The following is a 19,984-nucleotide window of genomic DNA, read 5'->3' as shown; positions in this document are numbered from 1 at the left end:
CAGAGCGGCTGGGCCCGTGGGCCATGGCCGCTGGGCCTGCACGTCTGGAGCCTGTGTTCCGCAGCGGGAGAGGCCACGGTGGTGAGAGGCCCGTGTACCGCAAAAAAATACATAAATAATAAATAAAAATAAAATAAAACATACAACATTACAAAGGAAAAGAATTATACTGAAATACAACTATCAAAATATTTTGTAAATGAATGTGTGGTATGTTAATAAATGTGTTTGTTTATTAACACATCAAAACACAAGTTCTAGCAGCATGTCTAATAACTAATTTCAAATTGTTGCTGAGCATAAATGATGACACACTACTGCTAATACCACTGAGATTTGCTGCCTATATTAACAATGAAAGGGGTACTACTTCAGTGACAGGTGTGTAAAAACAAAGGTATAATTATTTCCCAACCAAGTTCCCAGGCCCCAGAATTCTATCCATGGACCCCGGACCCTAGGTTTAAAACTCCTGGTTTAGGAGGGTCCCAGACCTCAGAGATTTCTTGGACTGTGCAAAACGAGGTAGAAAATACCTGTGCAGGTGGTAAAAAGTAAAAGTGACTTCACCTTCTCTGGTAATAAATGACAGGCAAAACAATCCATTTGTCACAGATTTATTTATCAAACCATTTACCATCTTTTAGGTTGGAAAAAATTAACACTCAGTGCTGGTGAGGATGCTGCAAAACTGGCACTCTCCTACATTACCGATGGTGGGACTAATGTGCACAAGTTTGCCCAACCCCACGAGAAGCAATTTGTAAATACCAACAGCCATGAGAAGATTCAACATCTTGATTGAGAAACCCACTTCTGAGAAGCTACCCTAGGAAATTCATCCTAGCTATGTAAAAAGATGAGTTAGGGACGCGTGTTGCAGCAAAGTTTACATCAGCCAACGATATTAGCAGCAAGCAAAGATCTAAAATGATGGCAAGTAGGTAGGCGAAGTGCAGTGCGTGGATAAGTGGAACGCACTGCAGAGATTAAATGATCGTTACTAAAACGATGCATGACATGGGACAGCCTTATGAGAGGCAAGAGCTATATCGATCCCCTCTGAGCCTCAGTTGTCTTTTCTATTAAAAGGGGGATAATAATACCATCTCCTAAGGTTGTTATATGGGTTCATGAGATGACGCTTAAAGCCCCTAATAAAGGGCTTAGGACATCATGGGTGAGCAGAATGTATCAGCTATTATGATGATGATATTGTGCTATGTCAGAAAAGTGAAATACATCATCATATGCAACATGGTTACATCGATGCCCAAAAGTGCAGAAAAAAATTAAAAAGGAAATATATCAAAATGTTAATAGTGATGCTGTCAGGATAAAGAGATCATGAATGATTTTCTGTTTTTCTCTACTTTCTGTTTCTATGGTGTGCTTTTATTATGCTATTAAATTGTTAAGACAAAAAGAAGCAACAGTGTTTGCTAGAAATACATATTCGCCTTTCATAACAATCAACATAGAGTAAGTCACTCTGGAGCCCTATATTTCTCTGCATCCTCTTGTCTCCAAAACCTTGGAGGCAAAGAAAATCGCCCTGCACAAATTGGGTGTATCTATAATTTCTAAGTGGTGCAAATCAGCCCTAGATGAAAGTACCCCAAATAAATGACGAATAAATGTTAAACATTCACTACAGCCTAAATCGTTGACATCATTTAATTTCCTACCCAGAGAAGGAACCTCCCCACGGCAGGAGCGGTAGCAGCAATAGAAGGAGCCTAGCCGAATCCGTGGCAATATTAGGTGCTCAACAAACATCAGATAAATGCCTGAACAGGGGCTGACTGCCCAGGAGTTCCTCTGCTTTCTCTACCACTGCGTTTGTCCAGGCGCAGCCAGTCTGCCCACACGGTGGCAGTGCCGCTCCACACTAGGTAGAGACGGGCTTCCATCTGGCCCTCAACTCCCCTTCCCTTTTCAGGCAGAGATGTCCCACGAGCCACAGAAAAGGCTCCAAAGAAGGACACTGTTGGAGTCACCCTCTCTTTCTTAACGGAGTGGGAGACATGGCCCTCTGGCTACAGAAAACATGCATCCATCACCTGTGGAGGGTTGGACCAGCCTGTGAAGCACCTGGAGTACCCTGTCCCGAGGTTTATACATCCATGAGACAGAGCTAGGGCCTGAGGCTTCCGGGGTGGTCCTTGATGATACAAGTTTAAAACAGCTCTCCAGGGACGTCCCTGGGGGTCCAGTGGTTAGGACTCTGTGCTTCCACTGCTGGGGGTATGGGTTCAGTCTCTGGTCAGGGAACTAAGAGCCTGCAAGCAGCATAGCGCCGCCAAAAAACCCCCCAGAAAACAGCTCTCCAGGGGAGGCTGACACGTGGGAGTGTAGTGAGACAGGATAGTATGAGCTAGGGGGCCACTCAGACCAGGTTTCACATCTTGGCTCAGCCTCTGGCAAACCACACAACCTCCCTGGCTGCATTTCTTGTCTGTGAAATGGAAATAGGAATTGTATGGCTATTGAGAGATTGAAGTTCGATAATGCCTACAAAGGATTGAGTGAGATGCCTGGCACATTGCAGCTCAGCGAGTGTTAGCTATTATCGTCACTGTTGTAATTGCTGTTGTAACTGTGATGTCATTAATTGTGCATAGAAATCCCAAAGAAGACTCTTGCTCCCTATGGGCACACAGACTAAATCTATGACTAGATCCTGAAATGATTTCTTCATCTATAGTAAGGTGGGAACTGAGAGAGCAAAGCGTGTCCAAGAGGCAAGAATTTTAGCTGATTTTCAAATAAAGGACATAAGTTTGAGGGAAAAAAATCAAATGTGATTTTTGAATTCTCTTTAGGGAGGGAAGAGACAAAGTAACCAAGTGAATTGGTTACTTGAAGCCAAAGTAACCAAGTGAATTGTAGTCCCAGCACCCATGGTGATGGGGTTGCCCAACAGACATCTTTGTGGTCTGTCTGGCTCCTGGCTCCAGGCTGACCTTGTCTGCAACTTTTCTATCCAGCTGGCAAATGTACAGTTCCTTTTATTCCTCACGCATTTGTCCTCAGGAAAAGAATTTTTTTTCTTCCTTATTTCTCCTAAGTTTATAAATTATGATTGATGAGAAAAGGCAAACAGCTAGAATTATTTACACAAAAGGAGAGCAGAGTAAAAGAGAGGAGAACCAGCTTAAATGATCTCCAAGTCCAGGTTTATTATACAGTGGAAAGTGACTAAATGTTCTCCAACTTTTTACTGAGGACATAAAGAAAAAGTAAAATTTAAGTACCACACGAGGGATTCAGGTAGGATGAAAATAGCAGGTTCCCTAGGGGGAATATATTTGAAATGTGTCACACACATTTTAAGTCTGTTTTCCTGAATATTGGCAGACATTGACACTTAAAATATAAATCACAGTGATCATAATCTATGTATGTTCACGCACAAGGTCCCTAGATTTTGTCATTGTATCAAGTGAAGAACAATGGTCTGAGTGGGCCTATTAGACATGAAGGGCTATGTTATGCTGTGTAACAAGCAGGTCCAAAATGTTTGCCAATCACAAGAAAAGTCTATTGCTCACTTGAGCTGCATGTCCATCAAAGGTAGATGGGCAACTATGGTCCATGTCCTTTCACTCAGGGACTCAGGCAGACACAGACTCCACCAGACACAGACTCCACCCTCTAGTTGCGGGGCAGGGGAAAGGGCTGGCTATGTATGGTGAGTCACACTCTGGCCCCTAAAGGCTTCTGCCCATTTCATTTCTTCCCACCATGGCACTGAACAAAGCAAGTCACCTGGCCACAGGGAGGTGAGACCCTACTGTGCGCCTGAAAGGAGGAAAACTGGCATCTTCGTGGACAGTTTATCACCACCCAGCCTTCCTAGGACTTCTGACTTTATAGTGATCAATCTGTCAAGTATGAAGTTTACCCTAAGTTGTATTTTGTGACTGCCGCAATGTTTGTCCTCTAGGTGGACTTCTCCGGGAAGCCTGGGGTAGGGAAACTATAAGCACTTGTAATCCTTTTCCATCTAGAATAACTTAGATTTGAACCTTCCTCCATGCAGGGCAAGAGATTAACTCACTTCCACAACACATCTTTTCTTTTAGGCTCCAACTAAGTGCCAGGTGCTGGGGAAATTAAGACAAGATAAAAAAAAAATCCCTTCTCTCAAGAGATTCATAGTCTAGTTATCCTGTTGGATTTATCAGGATGGGGCTTAGAGTGAAATGTGGGCTTGACAGACATCCATGTAGGAGTCATTAGGATGGAAGTGACTTCGAAGATGCCACGAGTGTCTGTGTCTGCTGAGTCCTGTTATTCCAGCCTCACCTTAGAGCACACACATCTGCCCCCTCTCTTGTATCCCTCCTGCTCAGGTATCTCGCCCTGAGCCTGGGCTCTTCCTGGGCTCTTCCCTTGTCTCTTCCCTACTTCACACTCTTCCTGTGGCTTCCCTCCTTGATACCCTGTGCCCTGCCCACACCTCTGGGCTCATTTCTTACCACTCCCGCCTTGAACTTTTCTATTTTCTCACACACAGCACAGTGTTTCCTGACTCCAAACTTCTGCTCAGTCTGTTGCCTGTGCCTGGAGCACTGTGCACACTCCCAGCTTCCACATTAACTGTGCCAATTCCTATTTCTAAGGGAACTTGCCTGACACCACTTCCTCCTCCTTACTTCTTCCTTAAATGCTAGACTGTCACTGTCCTTATCACATGGTTCTATAAGAATTTGTTTATAGATAAACAACAAGGTCCTACTGCATATCACAGAGAACTACATTCAATATCCTATGATAAACCATAATGGAAAAGAGTATATAAAAAAAAAGAATATAGGGCTTCCCTGGTGGCGCAGTGGTTGAGAGTCCGCCTGCTGATGCAGGGGACACGGGTTTGTGCCCCGGTCCGGGAAGATCCCACATGCCGCGGAGTGGCGGGGCCTGTGAGCCACGGCTGCTGGGCCTGCGCGTTCCGAGCCTGTGCTCCGCAACGGGAGAGGCCACGACAGTGAGAGGCCCGCGTACCGCAAAAAAAAAAAAAAAAAAGAATGTATATATAACTGAATGACTTTGCTGTGCAGCAGAAATTAACACAACATCGTAAATCAACTATACTTCAATTAAAAAATATTGAAAAAAGAAGAATTTGTTTATGCATCTATCTTCCTCACTGGGCTGTGTGAGGACTGGGGCTGGGCCCCTGACTTATAGTATGGTATCTGGTTAAAGCAAATACTCCAACAATATTTGTTGATATTACTGTGGCAGAGAATTATGGTGAGATGATCAGCGAAAGACATTCAGGCATAAAAACGTCCTATATTAGGATAGTATTCTGAGTGTGGGTGTGTGGGGGGGGCTATAAAATGGAAATATGACTGAAGAGAAAAAAATAACTTCTAACTCCAAAAATAACTTCTGACATAAAACATTATTCATGTGCTTTTTAATTGTGTGATCTCAGTGTCAAATTTCTCTGGTGTTTAGAGTCCTTCAGACAAAAGTTACTTACAATTGACATGTTTATTTTAAAATATCAATATTTCTATTTTTATGCATAACATCATTTGGACTATTTGGAAGGACTTATCACCAAAAAATTTGATATCAACTTTAAAAGCAGTTAGTTGAATAAATGAATAGCGTCTTCCATATCAGTTAACGTTAGGTTTGGCTGGGAGTGACCGAAAACCCAACACAGCAGTGATTCTAACAAGACAGAAGTCTTTAGATTCCCAGAACCTGATGTATTGTTGGGGTTAAACAGCTTTCCTATACAGAAATATGGAGTTAGGTAGTCCAAAATCCAGTATGGTAACTCCATGATCATTAGAACACAGGCTCCTTCTACCTGTGGCTTTCCATCCTCAATATACTGCTTCTACTTCATGGTCCAAAATGGCTGAGCCAGCTCCAGCCATTGTGTCCACATTCCAACCAACAAGAAATAAAGGTAAGAAGAAGGGAATCCTTTTTTAGGACACTTCCTAGAAGTAGCACCCACCACTTCTGCTTATATTTAATTGGACTGTCATGTGTAAGGAAAGCTGGGAAATACAGTCTATTCTAGGTGCCTGTGCTTTGCTAAAACTTGGAAAATCTGAAGAAGAGGAGAGTAACTATTAAAGAACAATTAATTTATTCAACATCTCCACTTGAATAACTCACAGGCATCTTGAACTGAATATAAATCTGAACTCATCACCTTTCTCCACACCTGATTCTCCTCCAATATTCTCCATCTCAGCCAACAGAGAGCCCTATTCTGGCTCAAGCCAGAAACCTAATGTCATTGTTAATATTTCCCTGCTGTCAAATCCCTCTCCAAAATACATGGCACATTCATCTAATCCTCTCTATCCCCTCTACCAATACACACTGTCAACAATCTCTAACTTGCCTCCCAGTGTCCCCCTGGCCTCGTTCCAGATCATTCTCCACATTGCAGCCAGAATGATTTTCTAAAAAGAAAACTCTGAGCATGTCACCCCTCTCCTAGAACCCCTCAAAAGCTGCCTGTGGCACTTAGGAGAGAGACCCAGAACTTCTCAAAGGCCCTGTGTGATCTGGGCCCGGCTTCATCTTGCACTACTTACTTTTGCTCTCTAAGCCGCAGCCAAGCTTGGCTTCCTGTTGGTTCCTTGTCCTTGCCAGGCTCCTTCCTGACTGCCCATCCTGCCCCCTCTGCTTCCACTTCCCTCTCCAGCTGTTCAATGCCCACTCATCCCTTAAGTCTCAGTGTAAACGTCACGTCTTCAGGGAATATCTCCAAGGTTTGAGACTCAGCTTTCATGGTACCCTTTGCTACTTTTGTTTTTCACCCTTTACTTCTTAGAGCACTTACCACAGTGAGAATTTAAGTGATTATTTATTGACCTTTAATCCCCTTACGTGACAAGCTCTTTGGGTCTGGTGACTGGATATTCGTGATGGTTAATTTTATGGATCACTGGCCCAAAGGGTGCTCAGATATTTGTTTAAATATTATTCTGGGTTTGTCTGTGTGTCTGGATGAGGTTAACATTTGAATCCATAGCCTGAGTAAAGCACATCTCTCTCCCCACTGTGGGTGGGCCTCATCCAATCAGGTGAAGGCCCGAATAGAATTCTTTCTCTCTGCCTGACTGTAGTAGCAGGAACATTGGTCTCCTGCTTTTGCACTCAGACTTGGACTGGAACTTACACCATCATCAGCTCTCCTGGTTCTCAGGCCCTTGGACTGGAACTCACACTATTGGCTCCTTGGGTCTCCAGCTTGCCAACTGCAGCTGGTGCACTTCTCAGCCTCCATAATCATGTGAGCCAACTCCTTACAATAAATCAATCTCTCTCTCTCTCTCTCTCTCTCTCTGTGAATGTGTCCATTGTCTCATTCTGCTCTAAATGCTATGATTCCCTGGATAATAACCATCACTTACCCCTACTGACTAGGTGCCTGGAACCTTAACCGTAAATCTTATGAGAAAGTGCCATTTCTCCATTTTTTATATAAAGGAGAACTCTGAAGATCAGAGAGATCACATAACTCTCCTCTCCGAAGGTCTCGCGTACACTAATAAGTAAAATCGGATTCACACCCAAGCCTGCCTCTCCCAAGTACGCTGCAGACCTTCCCTCTTCCGGGCCAGGGATATTAAGCTAATGCAAGTGACACACCCTCCAACCCCAGAAAACAAAGAAGCCAAAACCTGGCGCTGATTTAGGGATCAGCGCAGGGCACTCGGGCTTCTTTTGCTCCCCCCAGCTTCCCCGGTCCCCTGCGGGCTTCCCACGCCCCAGCTCGGCCTTGAACTTGGCTGCGCGCTCCGGAACTAGAACGCAGCGCGCGTCAGAGCACGGGGCCAAGTCCGCCCCTGGCCCTTTGGCGCCGCCCCTCCTCAGCCTAGGTCGGTCACCGCCCGCCCACAACCGCCATTTCCTGTCCAGCTCTGGGCGCGTCAGGTCAGTGCAGCGGGGTGGCCCGGGGTCTGCCCTGGTGCTGGTCCTGATCTGGCCGTCAGAGCCAAGCAGAGGACGCTGGTTTGGGCCCCGGTGGATGGGACGGTATCAGCTGAGGGCCGCGGGGACCTCCACGGCGGGCACTCAGCCGGTGGACGCTCTGGAGCGGTTGCCCGGGCAACGGTGCCGCCGGCCCCGCCCCTCTGCGCCGGCCGGGGAGGGGGCATTTGGGGCGAGCGGGTCTTCTGGCTGCAGGCGGCGGGGAGGCTCCTTCCCGGTGAAGTGGATACCGTCGGACGCCTTGGGCATCACCGTGCCCTGGCCTTCTCGTCCCGTCGTGGGTTCGCTGCCCGGGCATGGCGCGCCCGTAGACCCTGGCCTGGGAGCAGAGGGCTTGGCGCCTGCCCGCGGGAGTTCTGAGCCTGCCTTCTGCCTCTCCTAACCTTGGGCAAGTCAACTCACTTGACTAGGCCTCAGTTCCACGGGAGCCTGAATTGTTAAGAGCTGGAAAGAAACCTAGCGATCATTTAGTTAAGCCAGAGGTCCCCAGCCCTGTTTTATAGATAAGGATGTCTTGCAGTAACCACTCATTGCCAACGTGGTGCTTTAAATTAATCCCCAGATAGCCCTCTGTTTTTTAAAATTTATTTATTTATTTATTTTTGGCTGTGTTGGGTCTTCGTTTCCGTGCGAGGGCTTTCTCCAGTTGTGGCAAGCGGGGGCCACTCTTCATCGCGGTGCACGGGCCTCTTACTGTCGCGGCCTCTCTTGTTGCGGAGCACAAGCTCCAAACGCGCAGGCTCAGTAATTGTGGCTCAGGGGCCCAGTTGCTCCGCGGCATGTGGGATCCTCCCAGACCAGGCCTCAAACCCGCGTCCCCTGCATTCGCAGGCAGATTCTCAACCACTGCGCCACCAGGGAAGTCCCAGCTCTCTGTTTGTATTATAGTTTCCATAGAACGAATGAGGCGTCTGAGGGTCAGAGAGGTTGTGACTTTAGCTGAGGTAGCACAGCTTATAACTGGTGGAATCTCAGAGAGATCAAATAACTCACAGCTTGTTCCTGGCAGATTTCAAATTTCCAGTTAAAGGTGCCTTATTTGGCTACACTGTTATTAAACCTAGCTGTAAATCAGAATCACCTGGAGGGTGTTTAAAACTATACATTCCAGGGTACTCTCTCAGGCTTACTAACTGAGGGGCTCTGGGCTAAGGCTGAAGAATCTTAGGCTAAACCAGTTTTTGGATGATTCTTATGGTCTGTGGGTGGACCTTTGAGAACCACTGGCTGTAGCATGAGGCCTTTCACTCAAAAACAACAGAGTGGTGATCCAGCTAAAGGACTTGGGGAGGAGAAGAGAGGGGCGTGCAGGGCTGTCAAGTTCGAATCCCTCCATGCAATTTGTAGCTTCTCTTCACTCCTCAGGAATAAGCCAGAGGCTTATATTTTAAATAGTTTGGACATTTAGATGTAAATTGGCCCATTTTTGGTTACCTGTCACACAGCCAGGTCCAAAGCTTCTGGCTGGGCCAGCCTGTCATGATCAAAGTCAAGCGTTAGTGTCCTTCTCCATCTCTGGTGGCCTGTCAACTGCTCTCCACCTGGCCGCCTTCAAGCCGGGTCCCTGACTCACAGCAGCTGATGTTGGCGTTGTAGGGACATTTTGCAGAGCACTTTCCCCATTGGAGGGAGGCTGGCAGCTTTCCAGAAATATCGCCACACATAATGAGGGTCCCTTGGCCTTAACAGCAGTCAGAGTATAATAGATCACCCTGCTTGTTATTCATGACTTTTATAAACACAATTCCATCTTGAAAATAATTACCTGGCTCCTAGTTTTAGAAGGCTAATCAGCCTGACAAATTCTGTTTAGTTTTATTATTATTAATTTTCATCATTTATGCTGCCTCTCTCAGGGATTCTGGTCCACAATGGCTGACTATCAAGAGGAGGACTTGCAGAAATTTCTTAAAAATGTAGATGAAATCAGTAAGTACCAGTAAATCATATACTAATTAAATTTTACTTTAGGGAGGTGGAGTTGTTAAAGAGAGATGATTACTCTAAGTTAGTTCATGGGTTGCCTGACAGGTTTATGACTCTTAAGGAAAAAAATGTTCTTGAGATTAAACAGAAGGGGTATTGAGAAGCAAGTAATATTGGAGCCTGGGGGTAATATTTTTTGGCTGTTAATTGGTATCAGAGAAGCTGCTAACATTCTGATTGAATTCAGGCTGACAGCTCTTCCTTGTATTTTCTCCCCTTCTGTGTAGAGTCAGGTCAAAAGGAGCTTCTATTTCCCCATCACCAATGAGCCTACTGTCCCCTTGGAGAAGATCACTCAGGAGCCCCACTGATCGGTCTGAAATCCCTCTTGTTTTAGGGGAGAGCCGTTCCTGGTTTTGAGCTGCAGAGGCAAAGTCAGAAGGCTTTCCCTCAGGGTCCATCACATTACATAGATGGCTGCTGGTTGTCATACTCCTGTCTCTCTTCCTCTAGGCAGGAAGACCCTTCTTCAACTTAGACAGGTGGAATCTCAAAGGACATACTCTGACCACACAGATCACACACAGGAGATTCCAAAGCACTCAGTCCCTGCTCAGACTTCAGGGAGCTTGTTTGAGGATAGAGACAAGAATATCAGCAGTGAAACAAACCTTACATTTCAAATAGAAATATATTGAAGTTGCTGCTTCTCACAGGCTATATGGGTCCAAAGAATAAAATGGTTTTAAAAATAGTTCAGGCAACTTCATAGATGGTACATCCTTAGGGTGTTCTTTGGGTTTGTCATGGGCTTCTTCTCCTTGGCCCATCCCCCAAATGTTGTTCTGGCCTGGCCCACTGCTCACCTTTCTCTTCAGGTGATCGAGCCCAAGCATGTGGTTTTAGCTACCACCCTTGTGATGACCCCACATCTTAATTGCTACCAGCCACTTTTTTTTTTTTTTTTTGCGGTACGCGGGCCTCCCACTGCTGTGGCCTCTCCTGCTGCGGAGCACAGGCTCCGGACGCGCAGGCTCAGCGGCCATGGCTCACGGGCCCAGCCGCTCCGCAGCATGTGGGATCCTCCCGGACCGGGGCACAAACCCGTGTCCCCTGCATTGGCAGGCAGATTCCCAACCACTGCGCCACCAGGGAAGCCCACCAGCCACTTTTTTTGAGCCTCAGCCTCTATGCCAACTGTCACACCCATTGTATCCCTCAAGCACCATGAACTTAATATGTCCGAAGGTTAGTTGATCATCTCTTTCTCTGTCCCCTCCCAGTGCCAAATAAAACCTTCTTCTCCTACTCTCCCATTCGTTCTAGTCTCACTTGGTGGCACTGCTGTCCCCAGATTTACAAGTCACATTGGCCTCCTCTCACCTCTCAGCCCTTAATTTAATGAGCCCTCAGGTTTGCCTTCTCTCTCCAGCTCCCACCTCTGCAACCTCCCTTTGTTCTGGTTCTCTTATCCAGACGATTTCAACAACCCCCTGATTGTTTCCCCCGGCCTTCAGGCTTACACTCCCCACAGGGTAATGTATCTAAAATGCAAATCTGACCCAGCCACTTCTCTGCTTGCCTTCTCCCCGCAGTCCCAATAAATTTCATGCTCTCATCAGGACCTAAGTCCTCCCGTGACCTAGGCCTTACCTCTCACCTCCCCCTACCTCACACTTGAGCTACAGACTGTTTCCGGTTCCCCACATACCCCCTGACCCTTCATTCTCTGCCTGCTGCCTTTGTCCTTCCCTCTGCCTCCCGGTCTTTCTTTACCTGGCTAACATTCATTCGTACCCCAAGTTCATTTCCATATCATTTATATCAGTGCCGTCTGATAGAGCTTTCTGTGATGATAGAAATGTTCTATAATCTGCACTGTCCACTGTGGTAACCAGTGACCACAAGTGGCTCTCGAGGGTTTGAAATGTGGCTAGTGCTACTAAAGAAGTGAATTTCTCTATTTCGTTTATAAGGAATTTAAATTTATATAGCCACATGTGTATAGATTCTATACATTCATTTCTTGGGCTCTTGCTGTGTACTGAGCATTGCTAGACCCTGGAGAATACAGTAACAATGAATAAGAATTACTTTCCTTCATGGTACCTACAGTCCGGTGGGGAAAACAGATATTAAACAAGTGATTTCAAGGGTGATGTATGCTACAAAGAGAGATTGGTAAAATGCAAGAGACTCTTAGGGAGTTGTCTGATGGGCTGCTGTAACGAAATATCACAGACTGGGGGGCTTAGGCAACAGAAATTAATTTTTGTCACAGTTCTGGAGATCAGAAGTCCAAGATCAAGGTATTAGGTTTAGTTTCTCCTGAGTCCTCTCTCCCTGGCTTGCAGACAACCCCCTTCTTACTGTGTCCTCACATGGTCTTTTTTCTGTGTGTGCACATCCCTGGTGTTTCTTCCTCCTCTTATACGGACATCAATCCAATTGGTTTAGGGCCCCACCCTTATGACCTCATTTATCCTTCATGACCTCTTTAAAAGCTCTGTCTCCAAATACAGTCACACTGAGGGGATTAGGGCTCCATCATATGAATTGGGGAAGAGGGGCACAATTCAGCCCACAAATAAAGGCTTCCCTAAAGGATGAGATTTAAGCACAAATCTGAAGTCTGAGTAGGAGTTGGCCACTGGGGAGAGGGTAGGGGAGTATTCTAAATGGGGAGAAAGTACGTAGGAAAGATGGAAGTTAAGAGCAAGTGTGGTGCTTTTGAGAAACGGAAAGATTAAAAAGCTCAGTACAGCTGGAGAGAAGAGATCAAGGAGAGAAGGGTCCCATCTGAGTCCAGAAAGGCCAGATCAGGAAAGACCTTGGAAGCCACAGTAAGGAATTCGTGTTTATCCTGAGAGCAATGGGAATCCTTTGGAGGGTTTACTCAGAGCAGAAACATGGTCAGATTTACACCTTAGAAAAGTCACTCTGGCAGTGGTACACTGGAGGGGAGAAGCAAACAGGTGCTGAGAGCCAGCTAGGAGGCTGTTACAGTGCTCCAGGGAGAAGAGACTGTGGCTGGAGAGGACACAGTAGACAGATTGGAGACATAATTCAGAGCTTACTTGACAGGCTTTAGTGTTGATGGCTGTGAAGGTGGAGGGAGAACGAAGGCTTAAGGATGAGCCTGAGAGTCTTGATTGAATGACAAGTGGATGGTTGGACCATCTGCTGAGATAGGGGCATTTGAAGGAGGAACAGTCTGGGGAGAAAGAGGATAGGCAGATGAGTAAGGCATCCCAGTGAAGATGTTCAGAAGGCAGTTGGCTTTGTAAGTCTGAGCCTAAGAGAGAGAGAGAGAGAGTGGCTGGGGAGGTCAACTTAGGAGGCAGTGGCATCTGCATGGTATTTGGAGCCGTAGGAGGGAACAGGAATTCCTGGGAAAGGTGTAGAAAAAGAGAAGAGGACTCGGGCAGAGAGTCTACAGAGAAAAACTCAAAAAAATCTATAAATAAATTATTAAAGTAAAGAAGGAAATCGAGCAAGGTTTTTGGATACGAGATTAATATATAAAATTCAGTTGCATTCTTATATACTTCCTATATACCAGCAACACTTCATTTACAATACCAAAATAAATCCCTCAAAATATATGCAAGACCTTTATGGGGAAGGTTATAAAATTTAATTGAAAGAGCTCCCAGTGGTCAAAACTAGAACAATTTGAGCAAGAAAGCAAACAGTATTGGATTATAGCCCGAAGTATAGAATAAATATCCATGAGTCTATATGGATATAAATAAACGATGAATAGATAAATAAGTAAATAAATATGTAAGGCAAATCTCCCATACAGAAGAATTTCAAACAATTTATGTAGATATTCCTGCCTCTAGAAGGTAGAGCATAACTCTCCACCCCTGAAAGTGAGATACATTTACTGACTTGCTTCCAAAGCGTACAGTACAGGAAAAGAGGGGAAAAGGTAACTTTAAGATAGAAAAAGCTGACAAACTCTTCCTTAGGTGGTCAAAGTTAACAGCATGATAAATCACATTGATAACGTGTACCCTTAATATGTGCTATGGTCTTCCTCCCAAAATCTTAAGAACCTGAGTCTGACTGTGACAGTAACATCAGGTAAACCCAAACTGAAAACTATTCTACAAAAAATACCTGACCAGTAATTCTCAAAACTGTCAAGGAAAACAAGGAAGGTCTGAGAAGTTGTCAGGGCTCAGAGAATTATAAGGAGACATGACTAAATGTAATGTGATATCCTAGATGGTATCCTGGAGTGGAAAAAGGATATTACAGAGTTATTAATGAAATTAGAATAAAGTTCAGAGTTTAGTGAATAAAAATTTTAATTAAAAGACATAAAATATCTAAATAAGTGGAGACATTTTATCATGGATGGGAAGACACATTTGGTAAGGAAATCTTTTCTTCTCAAATTATCCTCTTCGTTCAACACAATTTAGATCAAAATCCCAAAAATGTTTTGTTTAGAGTTCAACAAGCTGATTCCAGAGTTCACACAGAAGAGCAAAGGGCCAAGAATTAATCCAGAAAATTTTGCAGGAAAATAAGAAGGTGGGATCTCCCTATCAGATGTTCAAGACTCATTATAAAGCTGTAGTAATTATGCATGAAAGGTTTGGTGCTGAAAAAGATTTCATCCAGTAGAATGGAATAAAGAGCCTAGAGCAGGTTCACGCATGTAACAGGGATGGCACAACACATCGGTGGGAAGGCAGGGACTCGTCAACAAATGGTGCTCGTGCCCTATGCAAAGTCAGCTCCAGGGGTCTTCCCTGGTGGTCCAGTGTTTAAGACTGCACTTCCACTGCAGGGGGCACGGTTGCAATCCCTGGTCTGGGAATTAAGATCCCCCATGCCAGGCTGTGCGGCAAAAAAAAAAAAGTCAGCTCCAGGTGGATTAAATACCCTAATGAGAAAAACAGAGCGTTAAAACATACAGAAGACATATAAGAGTATATTTGTAAACCTAATATACACAAAAGGCATAAAGCATAACGGGAAATATTGGTACATTTAACACATAGAAAATTTCTTCAACAAAAGCTTCCATAAAAACAGATAAAAAGACAAACCATACACAAGGAGATGTTCACAAATACATATCAGTCCAGAATATATACAGAAATCATAAGAAAAAGACAAACAACCCAATAGAAAATCGGCCAAGGATAGGAGAAGGCAGTTGACATAAAAGGAAATCCAAACGGCCTACAAACCAATGAAAAGATGCCCGATCCCAATCATGTTCAGGAAAATGCAAATGAAAACATTGAGGAGATAAATGCATTATAGTGGCAACAACTTAGAAGTTTGACAACAAGCGTTAACTAGGATGTGGAGGCATGGGAACTCTTGTCACAGCTTATAGGAATAAACCTTGATACAGCCGTAACCTGAGGAAAATGTCATGTGTGTGCATGGGGAAATATGTACACAGATACTCGATTCGTCATTTATTCACTAGCAAAAAATTTAAAAACACCTGGATGTCCATCAATAAGGGAATGGATTACCTATCGTATATATAGTGATTAAAATAAATCAACTGCAACCATTAGTATCAAGAACAAATCTCTAAAGCATATTAGGAGAAAAAACTAGGTTGCAAAAGAATGCACGTTTTGTAAAAACCATTTGTTTAAATACACACATATACGCAAATTCTCTAGTAGGTGAATAGGTTCTGGGGATCTAATATACAGCATGGTGACTATTGTTAACAGTACTGCACTATACACTTTAAAGTTGCTGAGAAAGTAGATCTTAAATGTGCTCACCACACACACAAAATGAAATTATATGAGGATATGGGTGTGTTAACTAACCTTGGTGTGGGGATCATTTCTCAGTGTATACGTGTATCAAATCACCATGTTGTACATCTTAAACTTACACAATGTCATGTGTCAATTATATCTCGGTAAAGCTGGAAAAATAAAAGTCCTTCCCCATGAAATTTTCTACACCACCTTTTAAGCAAATGGAGTCTTTCTTTTTGAAGACCTTGCTTGAATGATTCACCTGATTTCTCCTCTAGCCAATTTAATTCAGGAGATGAATTCTGATGACCCAGTCGTACAAGAGAAAGCTGTTCTCGAGACAGAAAAGAGACTGAAGTTTACAGAGGAAGACCAAGAGGAGGACGAGTGCAGGACCACCGTGAACAAGACCATGATCAGTCCTCCACAAGCTCCCACAAAGGTGCCCTTTCCCTATGGTGGAGTTATCTAAGTAGACAGAGTGAGAAGGTCTGCATAAAGCAGAGGAAGTAGTGGTTTAATCTCAACTGCCTGGTGAGGCTGAAATAGCCTTTTGATTTTTAGATTCACTTACGTTTATTTTCCACAAGGAAGTATAAACTCTGATTTCTTTTCTTGATCTTTCTGGGTCATCCTTAAACAGCCCTTTGGGTTTGTTTTAATTTGGCCTCTCTACCCACTGAACTTGTGACCATTTTTAAGCTGCTAAGGTAATATATTCTACTAATTCATATTTCCAGCTCATACAGCCACAGCGGCGGTCCCTTGACCTGCTCGCCCTTGTTTCTGCAGATGTAGCCCCGTAACAATTGTGCTTCCTGATTTACAGCAAGCCCCCTGAATTTTGAGCCTTTCAGTATCGATGGTTAAAGGAAATGACCCTACTCCCCACTTGTAATTGATCTGCCTTCTTGCTTTGTATATGTATAAATGAGGGAGTGGTTTTTGAAATTTGTGTCTTTGTTTTTATGATAACCTGTGCCCTGCAGAATACAGATGAAATAAACACAGGTAAGGACAGCATCTCTCTTTCCAATGTGTATTATTCCTTTAGGATCAGTGTTTATTGATTGTAGCTTCCGGACACTTAAATTATAGCCTCAGGGCTTACAAACAACCCATGAACAAAAACCTACTGATCATTCAATTCTGTTACTAGTAGTCAGAGGGGACAGTACTCAGAGGGTTTTTCCTACCTTCTCCTGGCCAGTCTTTTTGGAAACTGAATTCAGTTATTCTGTTTCATCCAATTTACTCTTAGCTGCTTAAAGGGATCCAGAGAGTTTCTCAGTTGCTCAGCTCAGAAGCTCATTATGCTAAGTGGAACAAAAAAGTCTGTCTTCAAAGAAAAACTCTTTTAAAAGGCATAATTCAAATTTGAAGCACAGACATAGTCACCATGTATAATAATACATCACACAGATTACCATTTACTGTCAAATTAAGAAAATGTCATTTTAGTTGTCTCCAAATCTGTGTGTGTGTGTGTGTGTGTGTGTGTGTGTGTGTGCACGTGTACATGTGCCTACATGTGAATGCATGAAAAGTGTGGCTCTAAAACTCTAAAGTAGCTTTTTTCTGAATTTGAGCTAAAGAACTGATTATAGTATTTGGATTTTTCTTTTTAATATTTGAAATTACGCTGTTGTCAGAGGCCTTCTTGGCATCTGTGGAGAAGGATGCAAAAGAACGTGCCAAAAGAAGAAGGGAAAACAAAGTCTTAGCAGATGGTAATTGTCAGTCTTTTCACTTTTCAATAGCCAGGGTGATTTGTGCTAGAAAGAGCAAGGAAGTCTCTATGCTAATGTCTGAGGACATCAAGATTCCCAGTGGGTGGGTTCATGATGGGCCTGAGGCAGTGGGACGTGGCCAGGCAGAAACTAGTCTGTCTCCTGTTCCCACAGGAGCAAGCAGGGAGTCAGACACAGCCGTGAGTCAGCCTCCATAGTCAGACCTTTCTAAAGCACATGGATGGATTTAGCTGCACTAAGTGATGCTTGGAACGTAGGGAGGGATGGGAGTGAGGTACTACTGTCCAGCCTGAGGCACAGATGAAGGAATGAAAAAGAAAAATGAAACAAGCAAACAAAGCTGGGAGAAGGGAGAGGGGAAATAAAGGAAAAGAAAGAACTGGGGTTGTGTGTGTGGTGAGGAAGATACACATGACAGAAGAATGCTTTCAGCACTTATTTTATACCACTCGGTGGTATGTGTGCTGCAGATCTGAACGATTCCGTATTTGCTAGAAAATTAGTTGTTTGAATCTCTTTATGAGACGTTTGAATCTCTTTATGAGACGTTTGAATGTGTAGACTTGCCCTTTGTGGCAAGTTTGGGGTGTTCTGAGCCTTGAGGCAGAAACATTTACTTGTTCTGAGAAGCTGCTTAGAAGACTTCGGGTAGATTGAGAGAACAGAAACCGACCTGGAATTATCTGCAGAGAGAAGTAAGTGACAGGCCCCCTTTGGATGCATGGAAGCTCTGACCTTCAAAGTAGAGTTGGAAAATCAGGACAGTGAAGTCTGAAAGAATTTTCCAGTGTGTGGGGAGAGCTCACCTGTATAACTTCTATTCTCACAGCCCTAAAAGAAAAGGGGAATGAAGCATTTGTCAAAGGTGATTATGAAACAGCCATCCTGTGCTACAGTGAGGGTTTGGAGAAGCTGAAGGACATGAAAGTACTGTACACCAACCGAGCCCAGGTGAGTGATCCAAGGATGTGTCCACGGGCTTTCCTCAGGGAACAGTAGCCACTAACCTTGTGAAAGCAGAGAAAGATGAAACCAGACGGCGCCAGTGTTGTGCTCGTAACTGTGTAATGGCTGGCTCTGGTCGGGTTGGGGGTGGGGGCTGATTTGTATGGAGCATTTGCCAATTTCCATGGTGTAGATACTTACACTGTGGTTCAATTTCAAGCTACCAAGTTGGAATCATTGAAGGAGAACTTGGGAACAGCTACACATAACCAGTTCTCTCCGTAGTAGAAGTCAGCTCCAGCACATCACTGATGGTAACCAGGTACTTTCCCTCGTAAGAAATCTAGTGGAATGAGACAGTCTATGAGACCTTGGAATTCTGCCACCACTGAAGTTGTTCAGCTTCTTTTTTTGATGCCAGTCTACACTCCTGAGGGTTACTCTCCTGTTAATTTCTTACCCATCGTTTCAATCCCTCCTTGATTAAGCTTCTGTGACTGGGGTATACTGGAGAGCTAATGGGCCTAGAGCCAACTTCTCAGAAATTTTGAGTTTCTGAAATCCCTCATACCTCCGTTTCATATCACAGACGAGCTCAGATTCCTGGAACACCAGGTAAAAACCATCACCCAGATGTTTATTATCTACTACTTAATGAAGGGCAAAATTAATAGTTCTCAGTTGAAACAAAAATGTCACCTGTGACCTTATCTTTGAAAAGTACTTGAGTTTGTGTATGGAAGAGCTCTCTGCCGCTCAGGCCTGAAAAATTGGCAGATTCGTGGACACGGCTATCCAATGATCAGGATATGTCAGCAGGACCTGGGTGAGACGAACTTGACACCATGTCATTTACAAGAGGGAGAGATTCATCAGCTCCAATTTCTATAACTCAAGATTAAGAAGATCCTGCTGTGGCATGTTGAGGGAGAGTGCAAGAAACAGGACGTTAGCAGTCCAGAAAGGCTGGGCAGTGACAGTAATTTAATGATAAATAAATCCAAGCACAACATAAGCTCATTAGTTCAGCAGTTTGGATAAGTCGGACTTGAGTTGAGGTGTCATTTACCTAGCCCCATTTGTGGAGAAAAATTGTAATAAAGAAGAGAATCAGTAAACAAAATGGCCAGAGGTTGATTTCGCCATGTACTTCTTATCCCCCTAACAAGATTATAAACTTTTTGAAGGTGAAAACTGCCATATACTTTTCCCCCTAATGCTTTACTTATAACAGATGTTCAATAAATCCTTGTTAAGTTACATAACACTGGGTGGAGGCACAATAAGTCCGTTTAAGGGAATGGCGTTTCTGTTGACACATCAAAAGGAACATTTAAATGCAAGCAATTAATAGAATAATCATAGTTCCTTTTTATTTATCACCAGATTTGGTCTCCAGAACATTTACCTACTGATGCTTCTTCAGTCTTGTTACTCTGACGTTATTTGAAAGCTGTAAAATTGAATTGCCTTTAAAATGTTACATAATTCAGACTTATACTAATTCAGATGGTCTATACCCAGATTCATCTAAACTAGTTACATTTTTACTGTACTCAAGTTGAAGCAGCACTTTGATTAGTTCTGGAGAATCACATTAAGAATGACTGTGGATAAAAATAA

The 19,984-nt window shown here is 43.9% G+C and overlaps 1 protein-coding gene across 1 annotated transcript in view; it reads left to right on the top strand.

The window, feature by feature from the left end:
• Positions 1 to 7,890: 7,890 nt before the first annotated feature.
• The window catches only part of TTC12 (tetratricopeptide repeat domain 12), a 48,433-nt gene continuing 36,339 nt past the window's right edge, over positions 7,891 to 19,984 (top strand). Inside the window, 6 exon segments of the mRNA XM_032641032.1 lie at positions 7,891 to 7,926; positions 9,840 to 9,912; positions 15,944 to 16,107; positions 16,655 to 16,676; positions 17,318 to 17,395; positions 18,246 to 18,367. Of these exon segments, the coding sequence (XP_032496923.1) occupies positions 9,855 to 9,912; positions 15,944 to 16,107; positions 16,655 to 16,676; positions 17,318 to 17,395; positions 18,246 to 18,367 (444 nt within the window). The 5' untranslated portion in view covers positions 7,891 to 7,926; positions 9,840 to 9,854.

The sequence above is a fragment of the Phocoena sinus genome, chromosome 8 (genome assembly GCF_008692025.1).
Source record: "Phocoena sinus isolate mPhoSin1 chromosome 8, mPhoSin1.pri, whole genome shotgun sequence".
Classification (NCBI taxonomy): Eukaryota; Metazoa; Chordata; class Mammalia; order Artiodactyla; family Phocoenidae; genus Phocoena; species Phocoena sinus.
Note: the sequence above shows the minus strand (reverse complement) of the source record. Positions and strands in the feature narration are given on the sequence as shown.